Below are 24,461 nucleotides of genomic sequence, written 5' to 3'. Positions count from 1 at the left end.
TAATGAGATGAGATTGGAGGTGTTGGTTACAGCTGCCCTGCCCTATAAAAAAACACACACACCAGTTCTGGGTTTGCTTTTCACAAGAAGCATTTCCTGATGTGAATGATGCCTCGCACAAAAGAGCTCTCAGAAAACCTACGATTAAGAATTGTTGACTTGCATAAGCTGGAAAGGGTTATAAAAGTATCTCCAAAAGCCTTGCTGTTCATCAGTTCATGGTAAGACAAATTGTCTATAAATGGAGAAAGTTCAGCACTGCTGCTACTCTCCCTTGGAGTGGGCGTCCTGTAAAGATGACTGCAAGAGCACAGCGCAGACTGCTCAATGAGGTGAAGAAGAATCCTAGAGTGTCAGCTAAAGACTTACAAAAGTCTCTGGCAAATGCTAACATCACTGTTAGCGAATCTACGATATGTAAAACACTAAACAAGAACGTATTTCATGGGAGGATACCACAGAGGAAGCCACTGCTGTCCAAAAAAAAAAACATTGCTGCATGTTTACAGTTTGCACAAGAGCATCTGGATGTTCCACAGCAGTACTGGCAAAATATTCTGTGGACAGGTGAAACCAAAGTTGCGTTGTTTGGAAGAAAACACACAACACTATGTGTGGAGAAAAAGAGACACAGAACACCAACATCAAAACCTCATCCCAACTGTGAAGTATGGTGGTGGGGGCATCATGGTTTGGGGCTGCTTTGCTGCGTCAGTGCCTGGACAGATTGCTATCATCAAAGCAAAAATTAATTCCCAAGTTTATCAAGACATTTTGCAGGAGAACTTAAGGCCATCTGTCCACAAGCTGAAGCTCAACAGAAGATGGGTGTTGCAACAGGACAACGACCCAAAGCATAGAAGTAAATCAACAACAGAACGGCTTAAACAGAAGAAAATATGCCTTCTGGAGTGGCCCAGTCAGAGTCCTGACCTCTACTCGATTGAGATGCTGTGGCATGACCTCAAGAAAGCGATTCACACCAGACATCCCAAGAATATTGCTGAACTGAAACAGTTCTGTAAAGAGGAATGGTCAAGAATTACTCCTGACCGTTGTGCACGTCTGATCTAGAAAACAGGAAATGTTTGGTTGAAGTTATTGCTGCCAAAGGAGGTTCAACCAGTTATTAAATCCAAGGGTTCACATACTTTTTCCACCTGCACTGTGAATGTTTACATGGTGTGTTCAATAAAAACATGGTAACATTTAATTCTTTGTGTGTTATTAGTTTAAGCAAACTGTGATTGTCTATTGTTGTGATGAAGATCAGATCAGATTTTATGACCAATTTGTGCAGAAATCCATATCATTCCAAAAGGGTTAACATACTTTTTATTGCAACTGTAATTCTGTCAGAATCACACAAAGGTACATTCGAGAGCAAAAGCATAAAAACAAATACATGTTTAATTATGTCAACATATTTGACATTTCACTTGTATCATAATAATATTAATCCAAAACTATTATATTAGGGAAACTGCTATCTGTGAATGAACATTTTTATCTCCATAACTTCCTTCCCTGTAAATTCTAACTCTAGCTTTTGTCAGACCTTCTACAAACACATGAAAAATAAGTCAACCCCCTCCTTCAATATGGCCCATGGAGTGCTGGCTCAAACAGCTGGACTTCTGTCTGCCCTAGTCCCAAAAACTGCTGGAACCAGTTAGTCTTTATTAGGCCTCATGCATACTGGTTTCTTGTAAACGCTGTTTATCCTGACAGGAGAAAATCAGTTATAAACTCGCCTAAACTGCATTTTTTCAAAACAGTTTTTTAAATTTATTCTTAAATAAATAAACGTTGAAGTGCAATGCGCGTTTAACAATGTTCAGTGGTTTTTGTGGTCAAAATTGCCTCTCCTGAACATGATTTTAGGGTGTTTAGAAAACATCCTCTAAACTCCCCTGCTACTAAACTGCTAAAAACATTCATGTGTGCATGGACACATAGGATAACATTAGGGGAGTTTAAGGGCAGAAAAAAATGCCTAAACTCACAAAAACGTGAGTTTAACAGCAGCAGTGTGCATGAGGCCTTTGCCTTTATTTATAGATGTCAGCAAACATCCGACAGTGGCATTTAAGACTGCTAACTCATTTTGGCTAGAATGCCTTTATCATAGCCTTGATCAAGGCAGGTTTACCTCTCGCACTCCACTTTTTGCAAAAGTCTTTATCTTTGTCTACCTTAACTCCAACGGCTCATTCAGATATGCAGCAGTCCTTGCCATCCCTCTGAAAAGTGGTTCATGGTAGATCACTTTTCAGAGTATACTGTTGGCAGGCAGCTAGGAGCCAATATGTTGCCTGCTCACTGCCTGTAGAGTGTCAGGTTCTGAAAAGCTGTAAATTCATTTATGCATGTCTGTAACAGAAAGTCCTGAGTTTTAATTATAATGCACTTCTTTTTTTATTTTTTCGGATTTGAACCTTTGAAAATTGCTTTGTTTTTTTCTATACCAAGAGAATTAAGGCACAGTATGTTCTTATTCATTTTGCTAACATACTATGTATCTTGTCTCCTGTTTGGCTGTTATTGGCAGCTTCTAAATATCACAGCAGCAGCCAAGATGATTGTGTGTGAATGTCTTGGCAGATTTTGCATATACAGTGATCTAACCTGTGTGCAAGCATTCCTGCCACACATTGCTAATGAACACCCAGTGTGAACTGTTGCTAGCTATGCCTTGGTGATGTTGGAATTCTGTTCCAGGCTTGTTTTCCTTCTCCTCAGGTTTGGCTCCTTCCAGCCTCTGCTCCTACGTGAAATCTGATCAGCAATAAGGCTTTCTCGTGCTTTTCTTGGTCTTTTCCTTAAAGATTTGGTAAATGTGCATGCCTCTTGATTCAGCTTTTTCACATATTCCTCTGTCTTCACTGTGTCTTGTCTGCTATAACTGCCTATGCTCATTAATATGTATGTGCACGCATGGCTAAACCAATCACATTTAAGTGGCAGTACAGGTGCTGCTAGCCTTGGAGCAATACACCAGGTTACAAATCGCTTTAATTAAAAAATGGAGTACAATGTCTTCCTCATATGACTTTAGAATAAGAATTATCTTCATGCCAAATACTTGTCAAAATCTATGAGGTCTTTAATTGTGGTTATGGTTATGTGCATGAATACACCCTACTGCATGAGTGTGTGTAATTATAAACATATATATTGTCCTTCTGGCAAACTATATTGTATAAATGCTGACATTCCATGCATTCAACTTTTGCATAGACTTTACTGGTTATAGAATTAAAGACACTTTAAATTCACTCAACCTGTATCGAACTGTTAAATAGCCTCCACGAAAGACATTACAAAACCTTGCACGCATGTATGTATTGAAAAAAAAAAATCACTTTGGGGTTATCCAACATGAATTAAAATTGCATCCCGGCAGCTGCTGACAGCTAACCCTCCTGCCCCCTCCCCCTTAAGATACAATTGTTGAGTGGACTGATAGTCATGCACCTATAAAATTGTCTGGCCAATATAATATAGTCTGATGTCCTAACAACCAGAAGTGCTACTCTGTTATTACACATTGGGGTAAATCTGTGATTTATCCTGGAATGCCTCTTGAATGTTGCATGCACTGTATCATTCATTCCATTATCATTTGTCCACCATTTCAATATTTGGCGTAGATATTTGTACATGCTGTAGAATACACTGTTTATGTAAAAGATTATGCAAAAATGCAGTTCACTGTCCACATTTTAAGATATCACTTTGTATTACCTCATATTGGGGTTTGTTGTTTTTTAAAGTGCATGTCTCATTGACTGTTAGGATTTATATTGTATCACAAGATTATCTGTGTTCCCCTGCATGATAAATCATTTGGCTAATTACAAGTCAAAAGTTTCTCCTCAAAATAATTTTATTTGGTTAAAGTGCTTATTGATTCTAATTTGTCCTAATTATTTATTTAGATGATCTGGACAGTACTTCTACAACATCTGCAAATGTAATATATGATGACGATTCAGCATTTTTGTCAACCTCATACGTGGATCCAAATCCTGGAGTTTTTCATTCAATGGCGCCTGATGAAGAAATTTTCAATGCTCACGAGACTGAAAAAATGGATGTTGCAAATTTTATTCAGCAACATAAAGATATTGCAGATTTGCCCAGTGTTAACAGCAATGAGAACAAGTCAGAACTGCTGGCAGCTTTAGTTAACAACAAGGACAAGCAAAGGGAAAGGTCTGTGAGCCCCAAAAACTCTTCCAAAAATAAACAACTTGAATCTGGGAAAGAAAGCAGCACAAGGATAGGACGTTCAGCAAGTCCCAAAAAGAGTGACGGTAATATATCTGAAAGACAGCAGAGTTCCCGACATACTGATTCGAAACGCACACACAAAGATGTCCGAGAAAGATCTTTGAGCCCCAGAAAATCACATCATAAAACAGACACTGAATATGATGTTGGCAATGATAAAGACAAGAACAGGGGACACAGACACAGGGGAAGATCTGCCAGTCCTAAAAAATCTTATAGAAAAGAGGAGAAAGAGAAACTAAGTGTCGAAGTTGAAGATGCATCAAAAAAAACGCAAAATGCACTTAATGCAGATCAACTTAAGGATAAAAGGTCCATTAGAGAAGATGGAATTGAGAAGGGTAGAAAAACTGAAAAACATGAGGAATCGAAGAAGGACACAAGGGAAGACAAACTTAAGAGGGAGGAGAGGGAAGATAAAGTTAGGAGCGAGGATAAATCCCGAAGGCAAGAGAGAGAGGAAAGACACAGGAAAGAGGACAGGGAAGAAAAACTTAGAAGAGAGGAGAAAGATGACAAACACCGAAAAGTAGACAGGGAAGACAAGCAGAGACGAGAAGACAGACACAGAAAAGAAGAGAGGGAAGAGAAAATCAGTAGAGAAGAAAGGGAGGAAAAGTACTGGAGGGAGAACAAACACAGGAGGCAGGATAGAGAAGAGAAACCCAGAAGAGAAGGAAGGCAAGAGAAACCTAGTGGGGAGGGACAGGAGGAGAAACTAAAGCGAGAAGAGAGGGAAGATAAAATCAGAAAACACATTGGATCCAAAAGAGAAGATCGGGATGAAAAATCCAAAGCAGATGTTCGAGAGTCAAAAAATTATAAAAAACCGGATGAAAGACATGAGAAGTCAAAACGAGAAGACATTCTGCATGGTGTTAATGACAAGAAAACCACAGACCAGAAAAGTAAAAATGCAGAGGAAAAAGTGCAAAGAAATATCACTGATTCTGAGCAGAAGAAACATGAGAATGAACCAATGAAAAAAGTAGGTTCTTCCAACATTAAACAATCAACTCAAAACCTAGTAATAAAAGCTAAGCAAGCAGAAAAAAACCCTCATAGTGAACAATCTGCTTTTCATCATGAGCCGCAAATCAAGAATCCTACAGCTGACGCTACAGAGAAAACCAAAGATGAAGGAGCATCAAAGACAGCAGGAAAGAGATCACTGATAACTCCAGGCCCATGGAAAGTTCCCAGTCCAAATAAAGTTGTTGAAGCTGACGAATTGAATATATAGACAACTACTCCACATGCTGCCAGCTGAGTTCAGCTTATGTATTTTAGACTTAAAAACTTTAACTTGCATGAAGGATATTTTGGATTTCGCTTGCAATGAATGGTCTTCCACAAGCTTGAGCTCCATGTTACTCTATGAAGGTGTACTGTCGCACTTTTGGACTTTGTGCTGCTACAAATTACGTTGGGACGGTGTTGTACAGATCCTAACCATGCATATTTACCTTTGCCAATGTGATCATGACTCCACTACTTGTGCCAATTTTATCTTCCTGTTCAGTTTATTTCCAATGTCCGTGTAAAGTGTAAACTTGTCTTTTACATAAGCGAAAAAAGGCCTGGTTGAAATATTTGACTAGCATGTTGCATGTGTAAAAACTGTAACAGAACATACAAGTTATTGATGGTCAAAGATAGGACTCTGTGGCATGGTGACATAAACAAATCACTGACATTTTACTCCTGTGTAAAAATAGCCTCCCAATACACATATATACAGAACAGGAAGCTTTTTTACAAAGAACAAATTGGGGTCAAGTTACCATCTAGTTTTCTACTTTTAATAAGAGCTTATCGTAATACCTATATATGTACTTCTGCAGAAAGGGGCAGAAGAATAACTTTTGCTCCAGTCTGTTCCTTTGCAAAATGAGTTTTATTATGATACACATGACTGAATACAAAAGAACAAAAGAAATGTTATATGCAGTAAACTGAACAGCATGTATTTCATGGGCTTTTTAAATGATAATTTTAAATCGCTTAATTATAGTTGCATGGGAGGAAAAAGCTTTTTCAGGTCAATGGAAAGCAAAGCTTGGGTGAAGGAAAGATCGTAACTATTTGAAACATCTTCTATAATTTGCAAAAGTAGCATTCTGTTCAGTACACAATGAAAACACCATTTGACATCATTAGACTATTAATGGATGCTTTTATGAAGGTACAATACAATAAAATATTACAGGTTGACAATAAATGATAGAAGAATGTTGATGGCTGTGAATTTTACCACTTCTTTTCACAACTGTAACCTTGTTAGCTAGCATATCTAGAAAAATACACTTGCAACCAAAAAACATATCCAACATTCCATTCTGTATCATCATTGCAGCTAATTTACTGAAAAAGCTGACATTGCACATCAATATTCACATCAATATTCAACAAGATGTTTACATCATTGTGATCCCATAATCACTAGCTCCTCTTGCCAGGACCTCATGTCCTACAAAAGGGCATTGTTGTCATCACTCAAGGTAGCATAATTCATACATAATTCAGTTTAAAACCAGCTAGATTGGCTGTAGATAGTCAAGTATCCTGTATGCCCATTTTTACTATGATCGCAGTGGCCCAGTACGAACCACAAGAATTGTTCCAATACAACCCTTCGTGGTGTTCTTTGCAGTAAAGGCAAAGGTTTCTAGAAATTATTTACCAAAATCTGAGATCAGAGTCAGACTCATCATTCTGATGGTTTGATTGCCTTTAGCAATGCTTGAATCGGTCACGGTTATGAAAAATGCCCACTGTGTATTGGTCTAGTAAGAGCATTAGTTCCTTATGATCGAACAGGCTGCATATCCATAACAGAGGGCCTATGTGTGAGCTATTCTTGTTGCCCAAAATAGCCCATTGGTGTCTGCCTTTCCTTTTCTGACTTGCACTGACAGCAACATGGAGAGTTTTTGTTCGGGCAACAGACAGGTCTCACATTTAAGCCACACAACACTAGTAAAATAATTGCTTTAGTTCAACTCATTGCTTGAACTGCATGTCATGTGAATTGATTTTAGGTTTGTGCGTGTGTGAGATTCACCAAAGGATTTTAAAAAAAAAATCGTTGAGACTTAAATATATCTAACCTATAATGTATGGAAACCATCATATTGATATTGATATACATGATATTTAAATCCCTTTTTAGATGTGTGTTTGATCTATGATTGGTTGCTGAATATAAGCAGAATGGGCCACAATTCTGTTAATTGGTTAAAAAAAAAACAAAAAAACATTTTGGACATTTGGTGGAGACTTCTCTCAGATACAAATTGCTATGAAGTAAACTTTTCTTTGTTTGCATTCGTGTTCCCGCACGCTGTGGGAAACTACCATAATGTTTAACAGGTAATTATACACTTTAACACCACAATGAATTTGCTAGAACACTGTCCCTCCCACAACACAAAATGCTTTTATGTTTGAAACGGGGTCAGTTGGTGCGTAGCTGTTTATTTAGTTGTAGCCCTGCACATTAGAGTTATGAAATCTCAAACAGCTGAAGCCTTGGGAATGTTATTCTGTACCAATTTATTGCTATATACCTCTGTTCTTCAGTTTTGTTATGGTGAATGTTGTTCTGCTGCGCTTAACCCTTTCATTGCTAAGGAGTGGAGTAATAATAGATCAGATTCTCTAGCAACCAAGGGGTTAAGCGATATTCAATGCACCCAGCTCATTACTGTGATTTAGATCTATTCTCTTCATATACTGTGATACTTTTCCAGAAGTAAATCTTTCAAAAAGGAAACGTTTTTCCGATTCTGTATGAAAAGTTGCCTTGAAATATTAAGGGAATCAAGAATAGATTTACTGGTTGTAAATGTCTAAATAATGTACAGCACCTATAAATATATACATATATCTTTCCAAAGTATAGAATAGATCTGTAAAGCAGTTATTATTTTTTATATATAGATATACATGTATAGATATATAAGAACAATGGCCTTCAGTTCTTGCACTGTAAAATATTATAAGACAAATTGCTGTACAATTTTGTTTTATTTTCCGATAATGCATTATATATATTGTATGTGTTCAGCTGAAGCATCCTTCAAAATTAAGAACTATTTTGCATTAAAATGAATACACAGAGTTACTTTGTCTTTTGTTATTAAGACTCTAAGCAGGTTTACTAAAGTATAAATTAATGGTGTGCTTTGTCTTTTTTTCATGCCGTAATCGCACAATACACATTATTAAACAAGATTGAAATATTTATTACTGCATGATATTCCATTCACAGTGAAGCAGAATTTGATTGTATAAGGTTGTAAATTACATTAATTAGGACATTTAGTAAACAATGTCAATTCAACATTAAATTTTACTCAGTGAAATGAAAATCTGCTTTTGCAGGATTTTGAGCTGATTGTTGTTGTAGTAATTTTAATTGGATAGTATGGCACAATAAACTAGACCTATTAATATGAAGCAACATTTTAAACCTATGTCTGAACGGGCATATCATGTAATATGGATTTTATAGATATATATATCTATCTATAGATAGATAGATATATATCGATAGATAGATAGATAGATAGATAGATAGATAGATAGATAGAGATATATATATATATATATATTAGATATATCTATTATATATCTATATATATATATCTATATATATATATATATATAGAGATATATATATATATTAGATATATCTATTATATATCTATATATATATATATATATATATCTCTCTCTCTCTCTCTCTCTCTCTCTCTCTCTCTATATATATATATATATATATATATATATATATATATATATATATATATATATAGAGAGAGATATATATATATATATATATATATATATATATATATATATATATATCAGTTATATACTACAATCTCCATCTTGGAGATTGCTTGCCTTTATGCCATCATGCAACATTCCTTGGGCCCTTTCACATGAGCTCTCTGATCAGGTCCACTAGTTAGTCAGGTTCAAAAAGTAAAATAAATGCATAGAAAACCTTGCAATTTGCTTCAGTGGGGGTAACAACTTTTTTGTGATCCACCAGCCTCTGGTCTTGTTATCTATACATTTTAATGCCCAGTCACATTTGGTGCATTTAGGGAAGCATCTAGCTCTCTTTTTTTTTTTTTTAACTGATCTACTGAGCTGGACAGCACCAGTTCTTGAGGGAGTCTATTCCACATTTTCAAAGCTCTTCCTGTGAAAAAGGCTTTCTGCACGTGGACGTTAAATCTCTTCTTACCCAGTTGTAAAGAGTGTCCCCCAAATGCTACTTTTCAAGAGAACAAAGTAATTTCAGGTAATTATTCCTGATAGCTGAGATTGTATGTCTGTTTACATCCACTTACCTCTAAATCCGTCCAGTTACGCAAAATTTTTTTTTTTTTTTTAATTCTGGACTTAAAAGTGATGCGTCAGAGGCAGCCTGATGTAAACAGATGCCATGCTGTTTTCATTTGACTGTCCGTAAATCCAACTCAGGTCTGCAAAGGTCCAGATGCAAAATGCAGAAAACTTAAATGTTACGGATGTGCTATTTTGGTCCAGTTGAGCAGGACATCTGTTTATAGTCTGCCCTGGGAAAAGCAGCAGCTTGCCATTTCATCAGTTGTGATGGCAAACAACATTAGGCTGTGTAGTGAAATTTACGTTTACAGACTGCTGGTAGCAGTGGTGGAGGAGTGAGGGGCTCTATACCCAAAATTGGGAAAGATACCACAGGTCAATGGGTACCTTAGGCGCTACTTCTAGTATAGTGAATCAGCAATCTCTTGCCCAGGTTGGGACATCAGTGAACTGGTGAAAGCAAAACTTGCTGTTTTGATGTGGTGGCTTAATGCTCCATGTTTGGTTTAAGATGCAATATGTGTGGGACCAATAATCATAAAAAAAGGACTGCTTGCAGCATGAGGGGTGAACATATAAAACACCTGATTTAGGGAAAGTTAACTAGTTAAGACCTGGGAAAATTCTGTGGGAAAAATAACAGGCCCAGTGAAGACTGATGACCAGTGAACAAGACCAGAGCACCATCCATGTCCTTCAAAAGACAATCCTCTTCAGAGTATATAACAATATGTGTTTGACGTGCTCTTGACGTGCTCTTTCACATTGGCAGACAGAGGCCAACGCAATTGTTGAAAATTGAATAACCCCTTGTGCAACAAGAATTGCATTTTCGATTAACCAAATCATAGACTTACATGCTCTCCTTAATTAGCCTAGCAGTTTGATGAAATCCCTGGTGTCAACAACCAGGACTCTCTCCTCCTTTTCACAATTGCAGCCTCTCTCCTCAAACTCACTTTTATTCACCCCTCTGCTCCACCCCACAATCTGTACATATCACCCTCACTTCTCCCCTCTCCCTATTACTGCACTAATCACCTCTTTCTAACTTTAAGCCCACTTGCTAACAAACCCCCAGGATACTGAAGCATGTCTCCTCATACAAATCGTATTCTCATATTACCTCCCTTACTCTTCTGCTTCTCCTAACCGCTGGAGATATTTCCCCAAACCCTGGACCTCCCTTATTTAACTGTACCCAACACACCCATCACCATCACTCTACACACTCTGGTAGTAGTCGCAATCTACGCAATTTAGTCTCCATTTCTCTTCTTCCCAACGCCAGCTTCCCCCTCTCCTGTGCCCTCTGGAACGCCCGCTCTGTCTGCAACAAACTCACTGCTGTTTATGACCTCTTTGTTTTTAATTCCTTTAATCTACTTGCTGTCACTGAAACCTGGCTCCACGAATCTGACACCCCTTCTCTTGCTTCCCTCTCCCAGGGTGGCCTTCACTGGACTCGCTCCCCTAGGCCTAATGGACGCAAGGGAGGTGGAGTGGGATTCCTCCTATCCCCCAGAGAACCTTCCAGGTTACTCACTCTCCTCCCTCTTTCCCCCTCATCGTTTGAAGCTCACTGTATACGTCTATTCTCTCCAACTTCCCTAAGAATTGCTGTGATCTACTGGCCCCCTGGACCATTATCGACTTTTCTTGATGAGTTTTCTGACTGGCTACCCTACTTTCTCTCTTCGGAAATTCTCACAATCCTTCTGGGTGATTTCAACATCCCTGCTAATACAAACACTCCTGCTACTTCTAAACTTCTTAATCTAACCTCTTCATTTGACCTGAAGCAATGTGTACAGGCTTCTGCTCTGATGGCAACACCCTTGACCTTGTATTCTCCTACCTATGCACTCCATGCAACTTCTCAAACAATCCTTATCCTCTCTCCGACCACCACCTTATTAGTTTCTCTCTCCCTCTGTCTTCACCACCTTTCCTTCCAATCGCCTAACCATCACCCACAGAAACTTTCGCAACTTCAACTCTTCTCTCCTCTATTCTGCTACTGACCACCTCTATGACAAAATCTCTCCCCTGTCCTGCCCCAACCAAGCCACTTCCATCTACAATAAATCCCTGTCCTCCACCCTGGACAAGCTCGCTCCCCTCACTACACGCAGAAGGCCTTGACCCCTACAACCTTGGCAAACAGATGACACTAAAATCCTCTAAAAACGTAGTCGCGCTCTTGAGCGTCTGTGGCACAAGACTAAGTCTCTAAAAGACTTCAATAGAGATACAAAATAAAATCCAACTTATACCATAAAAATCTTTAATTTGTCCTCTGTAAATTTTAGTGAATCAGAACTTGGGTTACTACGTAAAGGCCTTAACTTTACCCCGCCCAATCCCCCGGACCTGTTTGAGTTATTTATAGATTTAAATTGATTTACATGCAACCTTACCCTCATACCTTTTTTTTCTCTCAAAAAGGATAAGAAGGAGCCTGGGAATACCACTTATCCTTCTGCCACTCCAGAGTATGTCAGCACTGACCATGACTATGAGGCATGGCAAATGCTAGAGGAGTTGTGGTCTGAAGGAGCACAGTGTACTGACTTGTCGGTAGCTGAAATTCCATCCAGTTATGCCAGTTTGGCTCCCATGGCTCATACTCATTTCAAGCCAAGATCTGTTTTCCATCCCCACTGGGCCAAGAGCAAGCATATTTATACCTTTTATGACGTGGTTTATTCTGAATTAGTACAACTTTGTCATGGGGCCAAAAAGGATTATTCTTCCTCCATGTCTTTGTCTGACAAAAGAGCTTTGGACTCTTTAAAGAACAACAATGAAGTGATTATTAGACAAGCAGATAAGGGGGGTAGTCTTTCAAACAGGATAGATTTGATTACTTAGCTGAAGCATCCAGACACCTTGGGGACACCAGCAGCACCTACGAGAAGTTGGATGGTGATCCGGTGGGTCCATATAAAGAAGCCCTAAAAATTATTAGTGGATGAAGCATACAATGATGGGGTCATTTCAAAGTCCGAAAGGCATTTCTTATTTCATCTATACCCACTTACACCATTTCTGCATCACATCCCGAAAATCCATAAGGACAATACCAACCCCCCTGCTCGGCCCATCATTTCAGGCATAGACAGCCTCACTAGCCCTATGGGAAGCTATATTGATCATTTTCTCCAAGATTTGGTGGTCCAGCTTCCATCGTATGTTCGTGATTCAGGGCATATGTTGGATATTTTGGCCTACTATCCTTGGCAAACAGGTTATCGTTGGCTGTCACTGAACGTGGCCTCCTTGTACACATCTATACAGCACCAATTTGGGCTGCAAGCTGTACAATATTTTTTGGCTCGTGAAAATCATTTACATCCCAGGCAAGCTACCTTTATCGTGCATTCCATCAAATACACCCTCACACACAATTACTTTGTGTTTTAGGATGTGTATTACAGACAAATCAAGGGCAAAGTCATGGGGGCCAGGTTCGCCCCAAGTTATGCCAATCTCTTTATGGGGTATTGGGAGCAGTTTCACATCTGGTCCAATAATTCCTTTGGGGCGAACCTGGTCCTTTTATGCTCACTATATTGATGATATCGTGATCATCTGGGATGGTGATGATAGCAAGTTGGAGGCATCTTTGGCCCATTGTCAGAATAATCCCTTTGGGATTGAATTCACCCATGTGCTGGATAGACAGAAGTTGGTATTTTTAGACCTTGAACTATTTTTTCTCATACCCATTTCAAACCATCAGCAGGTAATTCATACCTTCATGCCCGCAGCAATCATCACCCCCAATGCATCAAAAACGTACCTCTTGGTCAGTTTTACTGGCTCCAAAGGACTTGCTCTCGTCTAAAAGATTAGAGCAGTGTACTGAGTAAAAGATTTTTGGAAAAGGTCTATGATCCTGCCACCATTGAGGATGCACACATCAAATATAGGCTGAAATACCCTGAGCACACTGGGAAGGTGAATTCCCAGCATGAAGTGGGGCATACCAAATATGATGGGAATGGCTCAGTCAAGGAAAATATTCGTACTTGCAGCCATTCTGATATGACTTTTAACACTCGGTACACAAACAAGGCCTTCCCTATTAAGTGGATCATAGAAAAATATTGGGGTATTCTCCACCAAGATCCTTGTTTGACCAATGTTATTCCAAAACGGCCGAATGTAATTTTCCGTAGACCCAAGAACTTAAGGGGACGCATTGCTCCAAGCAGTGGGGCATGCCAGTACATGTGGCATAGGAAGAAGGAGGTTACAGGTAGTAATGGCCAAACTCATGCCATTCTGCAATTCATCAATTGTGGTTCACAATTTGTAGTATATTGTCTGATATGCCCCTTTGGCCTTCTTTACATGGGCCGCACCATCCGGGCTTTATGCACACGGTTTGGGGAGCATAAAAGGAATATACTCAAAAGTGTCGACAACCATTCACTACCATTACATTTTTTGCATAAACATGATCATAATCCATCTGGTCTTAGGCTACTTGGCTTGGAAGTTATGGGTGAGGATGCCGATACTGGCAGGCGCTTTCGGAGACTTTATAGAAGAGAAACTTTTTGTATACATTGCTTCGGAGCCTTATCGTCTAGGGGCCTGAATGTGGGGTTGGATGTTTAGACTCTTATGTGACCCCTCTGTCCTCTTCCCCCTTTTGTTTTTATTCTGTTTTTGCCTTCATGTGGGTGTCCTTCCAGCAGCTCATTATACCAACATGTATTGTTTCTTTGGTTTCTTTTCTTCTTTTTCATCCAAGTATTTGTGCAAATTTTTATCTGTATTTTAATTTTTCTTTATTTTTATATTTATATATTATTATTATTCAAAAGTTTTACTTGAATTTACCATTGTTCTTAACGACTAGCTGCTATTGATTACCAATTACTATAGCAACAAACTTTTATAGAATTTTTTTGTAGGGTTGGCTTTCACATACTCCAGGGCTCAGCACTTTTTATTAATTGTTATACATTGGGGAATCAATATTTTCTGTGCAAAATTCAACACAATAAAACATTTTTTTATAAATCATGTTTTTTTATTTATTTGTTTTTATTAATTTACTATTGCTTAGTGGTCAAGTTTTGTTAGAGAATGTTTTGTTGTTTTTTGTTTTTTTTTATTAAATTTTTGAAAAATTTATTTCATTTATTTATTTTTTTTTCTTCAATCTATCCTTCCCCATCCATCTCTATGGGGACACCGTTGTACTGCTCCTGCCCCGGAAGTGATGTCACGTGTCATCAGAAGTCTTCCTGAGTTTCCAGGAAGTGGATTCCCCTTGGTATTGAGCTGGTTCCCTGGAGTCTGGTAAGGTTCTTGTGTGACACTGATAGGCACATTACAGCGGGGATGATCCTGCTAGCGTCTGTCGGGGTTTTTTCCCCCGTTCCTGGCAATTCTGAAACCTCCCATCGGGTGATCCTAGTGTGTGTTTTTTTTTTGGACACCTCTGAGTGCCCAATCCCCCCCCCCCTCTCCCCGCAGCCACTTCAGATATGTAGAAGTGAGACATGGATTGACCCAATTATCAATCCTGCATCCACTTTTGCTTATGTGTTCCTACACTTGTATTCATCTAACTAAATATAAATGAATGTGCAAAATATCATGGATTCAAACGAATTATCATTATTTATTTATTCATTTGTGTATTTATGATAGAGTTTGTTTGTTTAGATTTTTGGTTATAGGTTTTTGATATGGATTCTGTTTTTTCATTGGTGCAATTATTTGTATGTGTGTGTGTGTATATATATATATATATATATATATATATATATATATATATGCATGTATATATGTATTTAATTTTTTTTCTCCTTTTCCCACCCCCTTGAGGGCGTGGCTCTTTTTGACACACAATTTTCAATTTCACCATTCCCTATAAAAGTGCTTGCCCATGGTGTATGAGACCAGCCTAGCTCTGAGGAAGGGGGTGCGCCCTCGAAACGTGTCAGCTATATCCCATGTTCTGTGCATATCCATGCATTGTTTTTATGGCCTTTTGTCAGTTGCATTTTGTGAGTACCCACTTTTATATAAAACATTTTTATTATTAAATTATCTTTAGTAATGCACTAGGCATGCGTGCCATCCATTTCTGTTTTTCTTGTACTCTCAGAGACTTCAACCAATACAAATCTCCCCTCCAAAAATACTATTCTTTCCTCCACACTGCCAAGCAGACCTATTTTACAACTCTTATTAACACCTTCTCATGCAGTCCCCGTAAACTCTTCTCTACCTTCAACTCTCTACTTCGTCCTCCACCACCTCCACCCACTGACTCACTCACTGCCCAGGAGATTGCTAATTACTTCAAAAACAAGATTGATACAATCCGTGATGAAATCTCCACTCTACAGGTATCTCCCCCAGTTAAGACCCCATGTCAACAGGTACAACTGACACTCCCCTTATTCAAATCTGCTACTACAAGTGAAGTTGCTAAACTCCTTTCTAACGCCCATCTAACCACCTGTCCCCTGGACCCTATTCCCTCTCAAATACTATGGTCGCCCTCTGAATCTATCCTACACTCTCTAACCCACATCTTCAATCTCTCCCTCACCTCTGTCATTTTCCCCAATGCTCTCAAACATGCACTGGTCACCCCCATACTTAAAAAGCCGTCCTTGGACCCTACCAATCTTAACAACCTATGCCCTATCTCCTTGCTTCCCTTTTCCTCTAAACTCCTTGAACGCCTAGTTTACAACCGAGTGACCACCTTATTAAGAATAACTTTCTTGATCCCCTTCAATCTGGATTTCGCCTTCAACACTCCACAGAAACTGCTCTTTTACTCCTGGACCTTTCAGCTGCCTTTGACACGGTTGACCACCCCCTCTTCCTCAAAAAATTTTACTCCCTCTGTCTCTGTGACTGTGCTCTTCAGTGGCTCTCATCCTACCTATCCCAACAAACCTTCAGTGTCACTTACAATTCTACTTCCTCCACTCCTCTTCCCTTCTCCGTCGGGGTCCCCCAAGGTTCTGTTCTTGGACCTCTTTTATTTTCAATATACACCTCTTCCCTGGGTCAGCTGATCTCTCACAGCTTACAATCTAATTTCTACACGGACGACACACAAATCTATCTCTCCACCCTTCAACTCACTCCATCAGTCTCCTCACGCATCTCTAACTTACTAACAGACATATCTGTATGGATGTCGCACCACTTCCTCAAACCCAACTTTTCCAAAACCAAGCTTATAATATTTCCTCCCCCACGTGCCTATTCCCCTGACTTCTCTGTCAAGAGTAATGGCACACCCATCCCCACATGTCAGCGTACTAAGTGTTATCTCTGAACTCTCCTTTCGGCCCCACATCCAATCACTTTCCAAAGCATGCCGCGTCAACCTCTGCAACATCTCTAAACTATGTCCCTTTCTAACCAATGAAACCACAAAGCTCCCGATTCACTCCCTGGTTATCTCTCGCCTTGACTACTGCAACTCCCTCCTCATTGGCTTACCTTTAAATAGACTATCCCCTTTCAGTCCATCATGACTGCTGCTGTCAGACTCATCCACCTTACAAACTGCTCAGTGTCTGCTACCCCTCTCTGCCAATCCCTCCATTGGCTGCCACTCGCCCAACAAATTAAATTCAAAATACTAACAATAAGTTACAAAGCCATCCACAACTCTGCCCACAGCTACATCACTAGCCTAGTCTCAAAATACCAACCCAATCGCCCTCTTCGTTCCTCCCAAGACCTCCTGCACTCTAGCTCCCTCATCACCTCCTCCCATATCCACCTCCAGGACTTCTCCCGAGCCTCGTCCATCCTCTGGAATTCGCTACCCCAATCTGTCAGAAGGTCTCCAAATTTAGACGATCCCAGAAAACCTTCCTCTTCAGAGAAGCCTATCCTGCCTCCATCTAACAACTGCACTATTTTCTCCATTAGCTCATCCCCCACAGCTATAACCCTTTTGTATAACTTGACCCTCCCTCCTAGATTGTAAGCTCTAACGAGCAGGGCTCTGATTCCTCCCTGTATTGAATTGTATTGTAATTGTACTGTCTGCCCTAATATTGTAAAGCGCTGCGTAAACTGTCGTCGCTATATAAATCCTATATAATAATAATAACAATATTGACTGGTATTTGGAACTGTTCATAATTCCCACTACCTTGACTAAGGCCCCTGTTCCAGCTGAATAAAAACAGCCCCAAAGCATGATGCTGCCACCACCATGCTTCACTGTTGGGTATGGTGTTCTTTTGGTGATGTACAGTGTTGTTTTTGCACCAAACATATCTTTTGGAATTAGGGCCAAAAAGTTCAACCTTGGTTTCATCAGACTATGCATAACACAATTTCCCACATGCTTTTAGGAGACTTCAGATGTGGTTTTTTGCAAATTTTACCTGGGCTTGGATGTTTTTCTTCGTAAGAAAAGGCTTCCATCTTGCCAATCTACTCCATAGCCCAGACATATGAAGAATACGGGAGATTGTTGTCACATGTACCACACAGTCAGCACTTGCCAGATATTCCTGCAGCTCCTTTTAATGTTGCTGTAGGCCTGCTGTCAGCCTCCCTGACCAGTTTTGTTCTTTCCTTTTCATCACTTTTGGAGGGACGTCTAGTTCTTGGTAATGTCACTTTTGTGCCATATTTTCTCTACTTGATGATGACTGTTTTCACTGTGTTCCATGGTATATCTAATGCCTTGGAAATTATTTTGTACTCTTCTCCTGACTTATACTTTTTAACAATGATATCTCTCTAATGCTTTGGAAGCTCTCTGTGAACCATGGCTGTAGGATGCGAAAATGTCAGGTAAGACCTACTAGAAAAGCTGAACTATATTTGGGGTTAATCAGAGGCACTTTAATTGATGATGGCAGGTGTGTACTGACTCCTACTTAAAATGAGTTTAAATGTGATTGCTTAACCACTTGCCGCCCACCGTATAGCAATATGATGGCGGCAAAGTGGTTTAGTTATCCTGGTCGGACGTCATATGACGTAATCAGGACAACAAGCCGGCGTGCGCCTGTAGGGGCACGCAGAGTGGTGATCGGAGGTGCTGTGTGTCAGGCTGACAAACTGCAACTCCGATCGTGGTATGGAGCCTCTGACAGAGGCTTCTTACCACGTGATCAGCTGTGACCAATCACAGCTGATCATCACGTGAACCAGGAAGTGCCGGTAAACGTCTTTCCTCGGTTCACGCGTACAGGGAGAGCCGATCGGCGGCTCTCCCTGTCAGAGGGGGGGGTCTGCGCTAATAATCAGCACATTGATTACTAGTGCAGCCCCCATCAGATGTGCCCATCAGCTACCAATAAGTGCCCATCACCTGTCAGCCTGTGCCCCAGAAAGAACGCCTGCCAGTGCCCATAAAAGTGGCAATCAGTGCCCCATCAGTAATGCCTGTCAGTAGCTCCTCTCCAGTGCCGCCTATCAGTGCCCATCAGCTTTTTTTTTTTCAAAATTGTCGGTCTTTTTTTGTTTGTTTATAGCGCAAAAAATAATAACCGCAGATGTGATAAAATACCACCAAAAGAAAGCTCTATTTGTGGGAAAAAAATGATAAAAATTTCATTTGGGTACAGTGTTGCATGACCGCGCAATTGTCATTCAAAGTGCGACAGCGCCGAAAGCTGAAAATTGTCCTGGGCAGGAAGGGGGGAAAGTGCCTGGTATTGTATTGTATAAGTGGTTAATTCTGAACACAGCTACATCACCAGTTATAAGAGGGTGTGCACACTTATGCAACCACATTATTTTAGTTTTTATTCTTAACTCCGCCCCTCCATCCCCTAAAAGATTTCAGTTTGTTTTTCAATTGAGTTGTACAGTTTATAGATCACATTAAAGGTGGAAAAAGTTCTGAAATTATTTATCTTTGTCTCTTTTTTTTACATGTCTGAAACCTGACATTTTAACAGGGGTGTGTAGACTTTTTATATCCACTCTAATGCCCTGTACACACGATAGGATTTTCCGACAAAATCCATGTTTTTTTTCCGACGGATGTTGGCTCAAACTTGTATTGCATACACACGGTCACACAAATTGGAAATTCCGAACGTCAAGAACGCGGTGCAGTACAACACGTACGACGAGCCGAAAAAAATGTTCAATAGCCAGTACGGCACTTCTGCTTGATGCGTGTGTGAAACTTTGTGCATCGGAATTGTGTACACACAATCAGAATTTACGACAACAGATTTTGTTGTCGGAAAATTTGAGATCCAGATCTCAAATTTTGTGATGGAAATTCCGATTGAAAATGTCCGATGGAGCCTACACACGGTCGGAATTTCCGACAACAAGCTCCTATCAAACATTTTCCATCGGAAAATCCTATCGTGTGTACAGGGCATAAGAATATATTTTCTGTGATGATTCAAAAGCAACAACTACTAGAACTGATATTTTTTTTAAATGCTAATTGTTTTATAAATCAGATCTGGCCTGGATTCTCTACAGACAGCCCCCAAGTTACAAACATCCTAGTTACATACGACTCATACTTTCAAACGGAGGGAGACAACAGGAAGTGGGAGGAAATTTTACCTCTAGGAAGGGAAATTCATGCCTCTAAGAGTAATCATGGGAAAAAGGTGTTTCTATTGAAGCTTTATTGCCAATCCTTGTTTCCACGACAACCCAAAATTTTCAAAATCCAATTGTCACTGGGACAGAAAGTGAGGTGAAATCTTCTGAACAGGAGCACAGATGGCAAAACAAACTCTTCAGGGGTGTTAACCCTTCCCAATGCTATCCAAAAAAAGTAAAAATATTTTTTTGGTCTGAAGTTACACTTAAAAAATGTACCCGTTCCAACTTATGTACAAAATCATCTTGTTTGTAACCCGGGGACTGCCTGTACATTGACTGCCTTTAGCTGCAAGTACAACTGCAAGGCTATAGAGGTAACTCTCTTGCTACAGAATTTTAGCAATATGGAGGTTGCACTTAATGGGCAGATATCTTTTTTGCAACTTGACTATGACTAGGCCATATAAAGCCTGAAGCTTCTTTTAAGACCGCTATCCTAAACATGTATGGTGACCTCTTCCTTTTTTTTTGCCCATATTTGGTACCATTCGCCTTGCCCTCAATACTGACCATTTTTTTTCTAGCACCCAAGGTGAAGATGACAAATTGAGAGAGAGAGTGCCTGCAAAGAGTTAGAAGTGAAAACTACTGTCCTTTGCATCCCTAAGGTTACAAGTCTTTGGTCCATGGAGAAATGGACAGGATGGGGGGTTATGACATGGCTAAACTAGTGTGCTTTAATCATAACAAGCATTACTAGTCATGAATAATACTCGACCTGAGCTAACCACAGATCAAAAGAACCAATGCACATGGCTACCGGAAACAATATCAGTGCAAGTTTCCCAAAGGGCAGTTAGATACACAGTATCTTACAAAAGTGAGTACACCCTTCACATTTTTGTAAATATTTTATTATATCTTTTCATGTGACAAAACTGAAGAAATTACACTTTGCTACACTGTAAAGTAGTGAGTGTACAGCTTGTATAACAGTGTAAATTTGCTGTCCCCTCAAAATAACTCTACACACAGCCATTAATGTCTAAACAGTTGGCAACAAAAGTGAGTACACCCCTAAGTGAAAATGTCCAAATTGGGCCCAATTAGTCATTTTCCCTCCCCGGTGTCATGCCACTCGTTAGTGTTACAAGGTCTCAGGTGTGAATGGGGAGCAGGTGTGTTAAATTTGGTGTTATAGCTCTCATTCTCTGATACTGGTCACTGGAAGTTCAACATGGCACCTCATGACAAAGAACTCTCTGAGGGTCTGAAAAAAAGAATTGTTGCTCTACACAAAGATGGCCTAGGCTATAAGAAGATTGGCAAGGCCCTAAAACTGAGCTGCAGCATGGTGGCGAGGACCATACAGCGGTTTAACAGGACAGGTTCCACTCAGAACAAACCTCGCCATGGTAGACCAAAGAAGTTGAGTGCACGTGCTCAGCGTCATTTCCAGAGGTTGTCTTTGGGAAATAGACGTATGAGTGCTGCCAGCACATTGCTGCAGAGGTTGAGGGGGGGGGGTCAGCCTGTCAGTGCTCAGACTATATTCCACACAGTACATCAAATTGGTCTGCATGGCTGTCATCCCAGAAGGAAGCCTCTTCTAAAGATGATGCACAAGAAAGCCCGCAAACAGTTTGCTGAAGACAAGCAGATTAAGGACATGGATTACAGGAACCATGTCCTGTGGTCTGATGAGACCAAGATAAAAGTATTTGGTTCAAATGATGTCAAGAGTGTGTGGCGGCAACCAGGTGAGGATTACAAAGACAAGTGTGTCTTGCCTACAGTCGAGCATGGTGGTGGGAGTGTCATGGTCTGGGGCTGCATGAGTGCTGCTGGCACTGGGGAGCTACAGTTCATTGAGGGAACCATGAATGCCAACATTACTGTGACATACTGAAGCCGAGCATGAACCCCTCCCTTAGAAGACTGGGCAGCAGGGCAGTATTCCAACATAACGACACCAAACACTCCTCCAAGATGACCACTGCCTTGCTAAAGAAGCTGAGGTTAAAGGTGATGAACTGGCCAAGCATGTCTCCAGACCTAAACCCTATTGAGCATCTGTGGGGCATCCTCAAACGGAAGGTGGAGGAGTGCAAGGTTTCTAACATCCACTAGCTCCGTGATGCCATCATGGAGGAGTGGAAGAGGACTCCGGTGGCAACCTATGAAGCTCGGGTGAAATCCGTGCCCAAGAGGGTTAAGGCAGTGCTAGAAAATAATGGTGGCCATACAAAATATTGACACTTTGGGCCCAATTTGGACATTTTCACTTAAGGGTGTACTCCCCTTTTGTTGCCAGCGATCTAGACATTAATGGCTGTGTGTGGAGTTATTTTGAGGGGACAGCATATTTACACTGTTATACAAGCTGTACACTCACTACTTTACATTGTATCAAAGTGTAATTTTTTCAGTGTTGTCACATGAAAAGGTATAATAAAATATTTACAAAAATGTGAGGGGTGTACTCACTTTTGTGAGATACTGTGTGTGTATATACAGTGGGGACGGAAAGTATTCAGACCCCCTTAAATTTTTCACTCTTTGTTATATTGCAGCCATTTGCTAAAATCATTTAAGTTCATTTTTTTCCTCATTAATGTACACACAGCACCCCATATTGACAGAAAAACACAGAATTGTTGACATTTTTGCAGATTTATTAAAAAAGAAAAACTGAAATATCACATGGTCCTAAGTATTCAGATCCTTTGCTGTAACACTCATATATTTAACTCAGGTGCTGTCCATTTCTTCTGATCATCCTTGAGATGGTTCTGCACCTTCATTTGAGTCTAGCTGTGTTTGATTATACTGATTGGACTTGATTAGGAAAGCCACACACCTGTCTATATAAGACCTTACAGCTCACAGTGCATGTCAGAGCAAATGAGAATCATGAGGTCAAAGGAACTGCCTGAAGAGCTCAGAGACAGAATTGTGGCAAGGCACAGATCTGGCCAAGGTTACAAAAAAATTTCTGCTGCACTTAATGTTCCTAAGAGCACAGTGGCCTCCATAATCCTTAAATGTAAGACGTTTGGGACGACCAGAACCCTTCCTAGTACTGGCCGTCTGGCCAAACTGAGCTATCGAGGGAGAAGAGCCTTGGTGAGAGAGATAAAGAAGAACCCAAAGATCACTGTGGCTGAGCTCCAGAGATGCAGTCAGGAGATGTGAGAAAGTTGTAGAAAGTCAACCATCACTGCAGCCCTCCACCAGTCAGGGCTTTATGGCAGAGTGACCCGACAGAAGCCTCTCCTCAGTGCAAGACACATGAAAGCCCACATGGAGTTTGCTAAAAAACACCTGAAGGACTCCAAGATGGTGAGAAATAAGATTCTCTGGTCTGATGAGACCAAGATAGAACTTTTTGGCCTTAATTCTAAGCGGTATGTGTGAAGAAAACCAGGTACTGCTCATCAAATGTCCAATACAGTCACAACTGTGAAGCATGGTGGTGGCAGCATATGCTGTGGGGGTGTTTTTCAGCTGCAAGGACAGGACGACTGGTTGCAATCGAGGGAAAGATGAATACGGCCAAGTACAGGGATATCCTGGATGAAAACCTTCTCCAGAGTGCTCAGGACCTCAGACTGGGCCGAAGGTTTACCTTCTAACAAGACAATGACCCTAAGCACACAGCTAAAATAACAAAGGAGTGGCTTCACAACAACTCCGTGACTGTTCTTGAATGGCCCAGCCAGAGCCCTGACTTAAACCCAATTGAGCATCTCTGGAGAGACCTAAAAATGGCTGTCCACCAACGTTTACCATCCAACCTGACTTAACGGGAGAGGATATGCAAGGAGGAATGGCAGAGGATCCCCAAATCAAGGTGTGAAAAACTTGTTGCACCTTTCCCAAAAAGACCCATGGCTGTATTAGATCAAAAGGGTGCGTCTACTAAATACTGAGCAAAGGGTCTGAATACTTAGGACCATGTGATATTTCAGTTTTTCTTTTTTACTAAATGTGCAAAAATGTCAACAATTCTGTGTTTTTCTGTCAATATGGGGTGCTGTGTGTACATTAATGAGGAAAAAATGAACTTAAATGATTGTAGCAAATGGCTGCAATATAACAAAGTGAAAAATTTAAGGGGGTCTGAATACTTTCCGTCCCCACTGTGTGTGTGTATATGTATATGTATATGTGTATATATATATATATATATATATATATACACAGTGCCTTGCAAAAGTATTCACCCCCCTTGGCATTTTTCTTGTTTTGTTGCCTCA

The 24,461-nt window shown here is 40.2% G+C and overlaps 1 protein-coding gene across 3 annotated transcripts in view; it reads left to right on the top strand.

Moving 5' to 3' along the window:
* MAGI3 (membrane associated guanylate kinase, WW and PDZ domain containing 3) overlaps positions 1-8,418 on the top strand; it is a 548,042-nt gene extending 539,624 nt beyond the window's left edge. For 2 of the 3 annotated variants that reach the window (XM_073615714.1, XM_073615713.1), the window contains exon 21: positions 3,942-8,418. In XM_073615714.1, the coding sequence (XP_073471815.1) occupies positions 3,942-5,539 (1,598 nt within the window). In that variant the 3' untranslated portion in view covers positions 5,540-8,418. Of the gene's footprint in view, positions 1-2,742; positions 2,834-3,941 lie in introns of all 3 variants that reach the window. The other variant, XM_073615715.1, reaches the window with a different exon arrangement.
* The last annotated feature ends 16,043 nt before the right edge of the window (positions 8,419-24,461 follow it).

Source organism: Aquarana catesbeiana, linkage group LG02 (assembly GCF_042186555.1).
Source record: "Aquarana catesbeiana isolate 2022-GZ linkage group LG02, ASM4218655v1, whole genome shotgun sequence".
Classification (NCBI taxonomy): domain Eukaryota; kingdom Metazoa; phylum Chordata; class Amphibia; order Anura; family Ranidae; genus Aquarana; species Aquarana catesbeiana.
The sequence above is the reverse complement of the archived record's forward strand: the minus strand, read 5'-3'. Positions and strand labels throughout refer to the sequence as shown.